The sequence below is a fragment of the Lycium ferocissimum genome, chromosome 2, assembly GCF_029784015.1.
Source record: "Lycium ferocissimum isolate CSIRO_LF1 chromosome 2, AGI_CSIRO_Lferr_CH_V1, whole genome shotgun sequence".
NCBI lineage: Eukaryota > Viridiplantae > Streptophyta > Magnoliopsida > Solanales > Solanaceae > Lycium > Lycium ferocissimum.
In genome coordinates, this window is record NC_081343.1 from 33,090,361 (window position 1) to 33,100,892 (window position 10,532).

At 44.3% G+C, this 10,532-nt stretch overlaps 1 protein-coding gene across 1 annotated transcript; it reads right to left on the reverse strand.

Annotated features, from left to right (window-relative positions):
- Window positions 1-2,091: 2,091 nt before the first annotated feature.
- Window positions 2,092-9,043, reverse strand: LOC132047523 (uncharacterized). The gene is made up of 5 exons (XM_059438556.1): window positions 7,859-9,043; window positions 7,205-7,745; window positions 4,764-6,742; window positions 4,499-4,556; window positions 2,092-3,374 (listed from the first exon to the last, which is right to left on the reverse strand). The coding sequence occupies exons 1-5, from the start codon at window positions 8,897-8,899 to the stop codon at window positions 2,092-2,094; spliced, it is 4,902 nt and encodes a 1,633-aa protein (XP_059294539.1). The 5' UTR covers window positions 8,900-9,043.
- Window positions 9,044-10,532: the final 1,489 nt, after the last annotated feature.

Genomic DNA, 10,532 nt, shown 5'->3' on the forward strand with positions numbered 1-10,532 from the left:
TCGGATTCTGCCTTCAAGTGCTGGAACTTCCTTCCCAACATTCAATCAACGTGCAAAGCCTCGGAATCAATCAAAAACTGCTCAGAATACCCTCCATTGGTCCTTGTTGTACCTATTCATACAAGCATACCAAAATAAGCTCCTATACAACAATTTGCATTCAAAACTGCGATTAAAGTACTAAGAAGTGAAATGCAAATGACACTAAATCAGATATTTGTGCCAAATATCAACACCCCCCACTTAGACTTTGCTCGCCCTCGAGCAACCAATTATCATACATTCCCTAGTACTTTACTCAGCCATGCCATTCAAACAGGTCTACATCAGGATTCGGTGGATATGAAAGTTTCGCAATTGCATTAAAACATACACATTGAGCCACTTCTCTCAAAAGGCATGCCAACTGCTTCAAAACAACATTTTCTTACGCTTCCAAATATTAGCAACCAAACCTCTCAAGAAATGATATGTTCAAAAACATGCATATGACTCCAGACACCACTCAAAACACAAAGAGTCTGCTACTTGACCGAGTGGGAGTACTTCACCCATCTCCTATCAATTATGTGTCCTCACCCAAAAGAAAGTAGTCCATATTTCAAACAAAGTTGACAACATATTTCAATGGACATAAGTTGCACACAAGATCGCTCACTCTCACAAAGAATATCCACTGCTCAAACATGACGAACCATAAGCTTGCCCGTAGTGTAACCGCTCCACAAATTAGAGTGAGATGAGTTTAGGATCACTTAGGACTTGTATGGTTGTAACGTAGGCTAAGGGACGGGTAGGATATATTTTGGAAAATAGTGACTAACCTCCCTAAGCACTTTTAATACCTCACAACATAGTTTATTTAGCACCCTCCTTCATCAACCATGAATTTCAACCACACGCTACCAATTCTATCCCTTCAATCAATCATTTATTTTCTCAACTTTAAGCGCCATCCTATTTTCGACTAGCTAGTGGGACACAATATTAAGAAAACAAATCACTAACTGGACAGTTTCTATTTTCTATTTTCTGTTTTCAGCTCTGTGTTTTTTTTATTTTGGGCACCCATACTTCCCACTACTAGCATTCAAAACACTCAAGCGCACCAATAGCCTTCCTTTCAACTTCATTCAATGAATCCTCCCTTAGTTTCGCGTCCCAACTCCAATTCCACAATTCGCTATTAAAAGTGCCTAAGGAGTAAACAAGGATCAAAAATTGGTCAATAAGAACAACGGGGGTAGGCTAATTGGCTGTTGTCAAAAGAAAAGCTAAAGGCTCAACGGGGTTGACTAGGGATATATATACACAAAGGGTAGGCAAGCGACGTTTCAAAATTTGGCTAACAAAGAAATGCCTAGATCACTTCCTAAACTTCTCACTCCATTTCACTTCACGAACACACCAGGCAAGTTCTAGTCATCACTGTCAAGCATGGATCATACAAGAGTTTCCTCACATCACACACAACACATAATCAATACAAGACAGATTCATACAACTCTCTAATCAAGCAACTATCACAAATTATGCCAAGTGGGTCATATATGAGTCAATGCAATTCACTACAAAAGTGTTTCAAGAGAGGTTTCTTCTTTTCATGCATGCTTTTAAAAAGTCATCAAGAACAGCTCATAGTTTTCACATTCCACCTCACCTGAGCACCTAGCATTCGAGTGGTCTAACAGGCTTGACTCCTACGACTCTATTTACCAAAACTAAAAAAAAAAAAAATCTAACCCGGTTCAAAGGTCCCCCCTTAGGAAAGAACCGAGGCCATAAGAAAACCTAAGGGGGTGGATGGTGTGTGCCACTAATGAGGGACTCAAGAAGCTACAGAGAAAATCTAAAACGACTCAAAACACACATTTTTTTTTCGACTCTAAGGCTAACACAAAAATTAAAAAAAAATAAAAAAAACTACCAAAAAGAAACCTATGGCACTTGATCACCATCCTTAACCTCAAAATGTTGTTACAAGGGACGTATTTCCCACCCCACACTTAAATCATGCTTTGCCCTCGAAGCATATAGAATGAAAAATTTAAAAACCAAAGGCAAGAAATACTCCCTGTGGCCCCCTAGGGCCTAGTCGTCATCCTCATCAGACTCAGCCTCGCCATCAGACGGCTCGGCATCTTCTTCCTCCTCATCGTCAGCATCTTGTGCTTGAGATTCTTCTTCACTACCTTCCTCCATCTCGGCTGCTATGAGGTCAGCGGAGCACAAGTCCTCATCAGCGGGCAACTTGCCCTCCTCTCCAACTAGAATCCGTGAGTGGGTGGTGTGAGGACACTCCGCAAACACACTGGAGAGGTCTAACTCAAATTGCTCACTTGCTATCATCGCAATCTTGTAGATCTGTGCCAATACAGTAGACTGAGCCGATCTTTCTTGGGCTGGAGTCAAGTTAAGCTTAGTGCTCTGATCAGGGGACTTGACATTAGAGATGTCAATCATATTATCCGGGCACTCAAGCACCCTGTCATACTTACTCTCCAAATGCGGGACCAACCTCCTCAGGTATGCTGTAAGTGTGTTACCGAAGCTAAGCTTAAGGGATTTGCCCTCTCTGATGCGGATCATATCCTGAAGCATCCAGTATCCAAGGTTGACAGGTTGCCCCGTCAAGAAGAAGTACACGATGGCCACTCTCTCTTTCAACACGGTAGTGAAGTGGTCAAGTGGCATAATGCGGTAGTTGAGCAGTTTTAGCCACACTCGTGCCTCCTTCATAAAATCACCCATTAGCATAGTCTTGTGCTTCCTAGGGTCCTCTCTGTATCTTGCCCACTTGGCCTTGGAATCAGGCCCACATAAGGTTTTTCGAATGGCCTTATAGTCAGGCCTTTTGATGAACTCAAGCAATGGCTCCACGGGATGGTCGGGAACTCCCAATTGTGCACACAAAGTGGAGGCTGTCAACGGCACCCATTCATCTCTCAATTTCACCGAATGATGAGGCTCGCCACCCTCTGATCTTGCCAAAATGATGTTGGAGTAAAGCTCCAGAACCATGTCAATGTTTACCGGCCCTGGGTTATCAAATACCGAGCTCCAGCCCATTCCGATTATTTCATTGTAAATTCCCCTGAAATTTTTCTTCAATGCTACCTTATTGACAGCCCGTTCATGCACATATCCATCAGCCAGAGGGAACTCTTTGTACCATTCTTCTGCCAAACCAGTCCCGTGGAAGGTGGGCCGCGGCCTCTGGGAAGAAGCCCGAGGGATAGGGACCACTGGTTGCTTGCCACTACGAGTTGTTGCCCCTTTCTTAGTAGCGGTGTGCTTGCCCCCTCTACTCCTCTTGGAACCTTGTGAGGGGCCTGACTCGTCAACTTTACCTTTTCCCTTGGTCACCATTGTACCTGTAGAGATACACAACACAACCATCCAACGTGATTAGCAAATTTAGCCCAAGTGGGGTCGTGAAACGACCCCACACTTATTGCACACTAACGCTTCACTTAATCGTCTGCAAGTTAAGCCCAAGTGTGGGGTCGTGAAACACCCCACACTTACTACAAACTATGGTGCAAAAAAAAAATGAAACAAAGAAGTTAACTAATCTAGAGACTAAAGTGAACAAAATTAATGAAACCTACCCTACAAAACAAGGAAAATCATGTTGGAGGACCTATGGGTGTTCACGGCAATGCCCCATGGTTTTGAATGTTGTTTCAAGTTTATTTGCTACTCAAGACTTCACAAAAATCACAAGAAACTTGATTGAGGAATTTTATCAAACAACTTGTGGGCATAGGACTATCCCTTGGAGTTTTGCAACAATGGAGGATTATAAAACCCTCCCTTATTTTTGGGAATCATTGTTCTTGCATCCAACACCCATTACCAACACAACAATACCAAACCCTCACCCCAATTCGCCCAACCCCATAAACCATGGTTTATCAATCTTCCATACCAACACAAAGGGGAAAAAGGGAAAGGGGTTTCCATGAGTGAAGGCACACGAAATCTTACCTTGTGTTGTAATGTGAGATGATTGACACCACCTTCCTTAGAGTTGAAAGGGATTGGGAGAGGGGTTTTAGGATTTGGGTTCGAGTGGGGGTGTTTTGTAGAGAGAGGGTGAAAGTTTGTGAGAAGTGGGGGTTATTGGGGGGTCGTCCGTGTTTTATTCTTTTAAAAGAAATCGAACCGGGTCGACCCGTGCGTTGGCCATGCGTCGCATGACCAGCGCACAACACCCCCCCCCCCCCCTTTCTGAACTTTATACTTAGAATTTTTTTTTTTGCTCTGAGTACCATTCATGCGCTAATCATGCGACGCATGATCAGCGCACGAAACACCCCCTTCTGAACTTTATACTTAGCCAATTTTTGGCTCTGAGTGCACATCATGCGCTGGTTATGCGACGCATGACTAGCGCACAAAACACCCCTTTCTGAATCTTTTACTTAGCCAAATTTTTGGCCTGCTTACCTGGTGTGCGATGCCCATGCGACGCATAGGCAAAACACACACAAACCTGGATCTCGATTCTTACTGTTTTGCATTCGTTTCGAGTTCCCGTGCCTCCCTTCGCCCTGCAACATGAACAAACATGACATATATGCTACAAAAGTTGGGTTGCCTCCCAACCAGCGCCTTAGTTAAGGTCGTGGCACGACACTTTTTGTACTTTTCTTTTATTTTGAATTGTTACATTACAAACTCGGGTTGCCTCCCGAGAAGCGCCTTAGTTAACGTCGCGGCACGACGCAGATTCTTTTCTACTCATCATTAAGGAGCACTTGCTCCTTCTCTTTGTCAAAATCACCACCCCAATATCGCTTGAGACGCTGCCCATTCACCAAGAACTTGCGCACCCCATCCATGGTTTGTATCTCGACCGCACCATGGGGTGTGATTCTAGTCACCACAAATGGTCCAGACCAACGGGACTTAAGCTTTCCCGAAAACAACCTCAACCTCGAGTTAAAGAGTAGTACCTGCTGCCCTGGCACGAACTCACGATGTTGGATATGCTTGTCGTGCCATCTCTTAGTCTTCTCCTTGTATAGCTTTGCATTCTCATACGCCCCTAGTCTGAATTCATCAAGCTCGTGTAATTGGAGCAATCTCTTCTCTCCCGCTAGATTCATATCAAGATTGAGCTTTTTGATTGCCCAATATGCTTTATGCTCTAATTCAACCGGCAGATGACACGCTTTCCCATAAACTAACCTGTAAGGAGACGCTCCGATGGGGGTTTTATATGCTGTGCGATACGCCCACAAGGCGTCATCCAACTTCATTGCCCAGTCCTTCCTCTGAGCATTCACGGTCTTCTCTAAGATTTGCTTCACTTCTCTATTCGAGACCTCTACCTGTCCGCATGTCTGTGGGTGGTAAGCTGTAGAGACTTTATGCTTCACCCCATACTTTGCTAGAAGGTTCTTCAACAAACTGTTGCAGAAGTGAGCACCACCATCACTAATCATCGCCCGCGGGGTTCCAAACCTTGCGAATATGTTCTTTCGCACAAAATTCACCACCACCTTCGCATCATTGGTTGGAAGAGGGACTGCCTCTACCCATTTTGAAACATAGTCGACAGCAAGCAGAATGTACTTGTTACCGAAGGATGGTGGGAAGGGACCCATAAAATCGATGCCCCAGACGTCAAATATCTCTACCTCCAATATGTTTGTCAAAGGCATCTCGTGCCTCTTAGAGATGTTTCCCGTTCGTTGACATCTGTCGCAACTTCTAGCAAATGCATGAGCATCTTTGAAAAGAGTGGGCCAATAGAAGCCAGATTGTAATACCTTAGCCGCAGTACGATCACCCTGAAAGTGCCCTCCATATGGGGAAGAATGACAACTCTCCAACACTTGACTCACCTCGGTCTGTGGAATGCATCTCCGCACTAACTGATCAGTCCCTTGCTTGAATAAATACGGCTCATCCCATATATAAAATCGGGAGTCATGATACAACTTCTTTCTCTGTTGTGAGGTGGCTTCTGGGGGGTACACCCCACTTACTATCAAGTTCACAATATCAGCATACCATGGGACTTCGGCAGCAGGAATAGCAAATAGCTGCTCATCAGGGAACGACTCTCGAATTTGGACATCCTCCACAAAATGATTATGGTTGTCCAATCTAGACAAGTGGTCTGCGACTTGGTTCTCAGCTCCCTTACGATCCTTAATCTCAATATCAAATTCCTGCAAAAGGAGAATCCACCGAATCAACCTGGGTTTAGCATCCTTCTTGCTGAACAAGTAGCGAATGGCTGCGTGGTCTGTATAGACAATAACATGTGTCCCAACAAGATAGGACCGAAACTTATCAAACGCATAAACCACAGCTAGCAGCTCCTTCTCTGTTACAGTGTAATTCATTTGGGCAGCGTCTAACATCTTGCTAGCATAGTAGATAGAATGAAAAACTTTCTCTCGTCGCTGTCCCAACACAGCCCCCACAGCATTGTCACTTGCATCACACATCAACTCGAATGGCAAGTTCCAGTCAGGTGCAATGATTATTGGTGCAGTTACCAATCTCTTCTTTAGACCTTCAAAGGCCTTAATACAAGCATCATCAAATAGGAATTTCACCTCCTTTTCAAGTAACCTGCACATCGGACTTGAGATCTTCGAAAAATCCTTTATGAAGCGTCTATAGAATCCTGCATGCCCGAGGAAACTGCGCACACCCTTGACTGATACAGGGGGTGGCAGCTTCTCAATGACCTCCACTTTAGCACGATCAACCTCCAGCCCTCTCTTTGAAACCTTGTGCCCAAGGACGATGCCTTCTCGGACCATAAAGTGACATTTTTCCCAATTTAAGACCAGGTTAGTCTCTTCACATCTTGCAAGTACTCGGTCTAGATTCTTCAAGCAAACCTCAAAAGAGTTCCCAAATACCGAAAAATCATCCATGAACACTTCTACGAAGTCCTCAACCATCTCTGAAAAAATAGCCATCATACACCTTTGGAAAGTCGCGGGTGCATTACACAACCCAAATGGCATGCGTTTGAAAGCATATGTACCATATGGGCATGTAAACGTGGTCTTCTCCTGATCCTCCGGAGCAATAGCTATCTGATTGTAGCCAGAATAGCCATCTAGAAAATAATAAAACTCTTGCCCGGCTAACCTGTCTAGCATTTGATCTATGAAGGGAATGGGATAGTGATCCTTTCTGGTTGCCTCGTTCAACTTGCGATAATCCATGCAAATTCTCCATCCAGTGATTGTTCTAGTAGGAATGAGCTCGTTTTTGTCATTTGTCACAACTGTCATCCCTCCTTTCTTCGGGACACATTGCACCGGGCTCACCCACTTGCTATCCGAAATGGGAAAAATAATGCCTGAATCTAACCACTTGATTACCTCTTTCTTGACAACCTCCTTCATCACCGGATTCAGTCTCCGTTGATGCTGTGCGCTAGGCTTATGATCATCCTCCATGAGTATCTTGTGCATGCATAGCGCGGGGCTAATTCCCTGAATATCAGATATCTGCCACCCCAATGCCCTTTTGTGAGACTTCAATACTTCCAAACAAATACTAACCTCTTCGGTGGTCAACTCTGCTGCCAATATCACTGGCAAGGTATCACCCTCGCCTAAGAATGCATATTTAAGATGGGCGGGCAAGGGCTTCAATTCCAACTTCGGAGGCTCTTCAATTGATAACTTCGGAGTTACTCCCATTGTTCTGTCTAAAGGCTCAAACTCGCCTGCCCGAATATAAATACTCGCCATATCCAGAATCTGCACCATCTCAAATGCCGCCGTGTCACCAAAAATATCATCCCCTACCAAGGCTCTCTCTCCAATGGATCATGAGAAGTGATGAGTGGCCTTCGTGTATCATCATTCAGAACAGTAATGGCGGACAACTCCTCATAGATTGCAGGCATCTTCAGAGCTTGGTATACATTGAAGACCTCAACTTTATCATGTACTCTCATGGTGAGCTGCCCGGCAGCTACATCAATAAGTGCTCTCCCTGTGGCCAAGAATGGACGCCCCAAAATAAATGGGACTTTCGGGTCTGGCTCGAAGTCCAAAATCACGAAGTCTGCAGGAATTATCAACGACCCCACTTGCACCAATACATCTTCAATAATGCCTTCTGGTCTTGCTAACGATCTGTCCGCCAGCTGAAGAACTATAGTGGTTGGTCTGGGCACTCCCAAACCTAGCTTTCTGAAGATAGATGAAGGCATCAGATTTATACTTGCACCAAGATCACATAGTGCTCGAGCAACAACCTGCTTCCCAATAGAAATCTCAATCGTGAAACTTCCGGGATCTTTCAATTTAGTGGGCAACCTGTTTTGAATCCGCGAAGTGCACTCCTCAGTAAGTGCAACGGTGGCATACTCTGTGAATCGGCTTTTGTTTGCAACAATATCTTTGATGTACTTAGCATACTTTGGAATACCCTGCAGCATATCAACCAATGGGACATTCACGTGTACCTGCTTAAGCAAATCAAGAAACTTCTTGTAAGTAGCCTCTTCTTTCTGTCTTGCCAGACGTTGAGGGAATGGAGGTGGTGGCTTTGCAACCACGGGCTGTGGCTGCTTTGCCACTGGTGTCTTGACTACCCTCTCTTCTTCAATCATCTCCTCGGTAATCTTCTCTTTTTCAGCTTCTACTCGACTGGTTTTCTTCGGAGCCACTTCCTCTAGTTCTCTCCCATTTCGAAGAGTCACAGCATTACAAGGCTTGGGATTCACATCCGTATCACTTGGAAGTCCTCCAGGTGGTCTAGTATTTTGTGCACCAGCTATCTGTCCCATCTGCCTCTCTAAATTTCGCACAGCCAAATCGCGATTCTGATTATCTGCTATCAACTTCTGCTGGTCTATCATCATCTTCTGCATATCACCCATCATCTTTTTCATCATCTCTTCCATACTGTTCGTGGGTGCTTGAGGAGCAGGTGCTGGCTGATAGTTCTGTTTCTGATTACCTGGGTTGTCACTCCACCTGAAATTCGGGTGATTCCTCCAATTTGGGTTGTAGGAATTCCCGTATTGATTGTTGTTTCCTTGCCCCTTGCTTGCATTACCCACAAAGTATATGGATGCGGGATTTGCAGGGCATTCATCACTGGTGTGACCTTCTCCACAAACTTCACAAAAGACGATAGCTTGTTGCACTGCATGCACCTGTGGTTGAGCTTGCGCAGCAGTTAACTTCTTGATTTCAGTGCGCATGGCATCAATCTGTGCTGATAGTGTTGTAAAATTATCTACTTCAAAGACACCCGGTGCCTTCCTAACTGAACTGCTAGCTGCATCATCCTGCCAGTCTGGAGTGCTCTGAGTAAACCTGTTCAATAGTGTGAATAGTTCTTCATAGCTTAGATCAAGAGCCTGCCCTCCTGCAAACAGTTGTCTAGTGATGACTTATGTTGGGCATCCAGACTCTCAATAAATGTGTGTGCCAGAACTTTATTCGTCTGATTGTGGTGAGGACAATCTCTGAGAAGACCCTTAAACCTCTCCCAGGCTTGACACAAATTTTCTCCATTTTTCTCGCTCGAATGACATGATCTCCTTCGGAGGCGAGCTGTCTTTGCTGGTGGAAAGAACCTTGTCAAGAATTTCGTCGCCAAGTCATCCCACGTAGTGATAGAATTGGCGGGCTCTGCTAATAACCAGTTACTTGCATTCCCCAATAGAGAGAAGGGGAACAGTGTCAGCCGCACATATTCTTTAGTGACCCTTCCAGTAGCAAAAGTATCGACAATCTGCAGAAAAGTATGGATGTGACGCTGAGGATCCTCGTGCGACATTCCCGTGAATTGCCCACTAGAGTGAAGTAGTTGAATCATAGGATGCTTCAGCTCAAAGTGCCCTTCGATGGTGGGCTTGACAATGCTTGAAGTGACATCCGCCACACGAGGCACTGCAACCTCTCTCACTTTCGCTGGTTGATTATTAGCCATGACCACAGGTAACTCTGCTACAGCCTGCGGGTTCTGCAATAAATTCAAATCTCTCCTGCGCCGATTGAAAGTACGTTCAGGCTCAGGATCGAATTCCTCAAGATTGTTTTGACTCGCAGTCCTTCGCATTCGAGTAAAGTACCTGCAATCAAGTAGCAGCTAAGATCAAGATGTTAATACTTGGATAAATAAAGCAATACAATTTATTATGGCAAAAATAATTGATTTCTAAGTCCCCGGCAACGGCGCCAAAAACTTGTTGCGTCCAAATGCACACGCAAGTGTACGTGGTCGTACAAGTAATATAGTGATTATATAAAATCGGATGTCGAACCCACAGAGACTTATGACCAATACTTTCACGAAAATAAACTATTGCTACTACCTATGCAAGTAAAGAATAAAAGTTTTGGTTGTTTTGTAAACTAATGCTGTAATAAAAATAACTAACAATGTAACCAGAATTTATGCTAAGAACGTATTTGAGTATTGCTTTTATCAAGATTTTAGAAGTATTCCAGGGTCGTGGTTTGTTCACCAATCCTATTGAGTCATTCAAGTATCACACCTTAGCAACTTTGTTCACAATTGTCAAT

Excerpts from the sequence above, each read along its gene's own strand:
- LOC132047523 (XM_059438556.1), bottom strand. The coding sequence starts at position 8,899 with ATGGAAGAGATGATGAAAAAGATGATGGGTGATATGCAGAAGATGATG. Across the intron at positions 4,557-4,763 it reads TTGACAAAGAGAAGGAGCAA|GGCGAAGGGAGGCACGGGAA; the intron begins GTGCTCCTTAAT and ends TTCATGTTGCAG. Across the intron at positions 3,375-4,498 it reads CAGTAAGAATCGAGATCCAG|GTACAATGGTGACCAAGGGA; the intron begins GTTTGTGTGTGT and ends GTATCTCTACAG.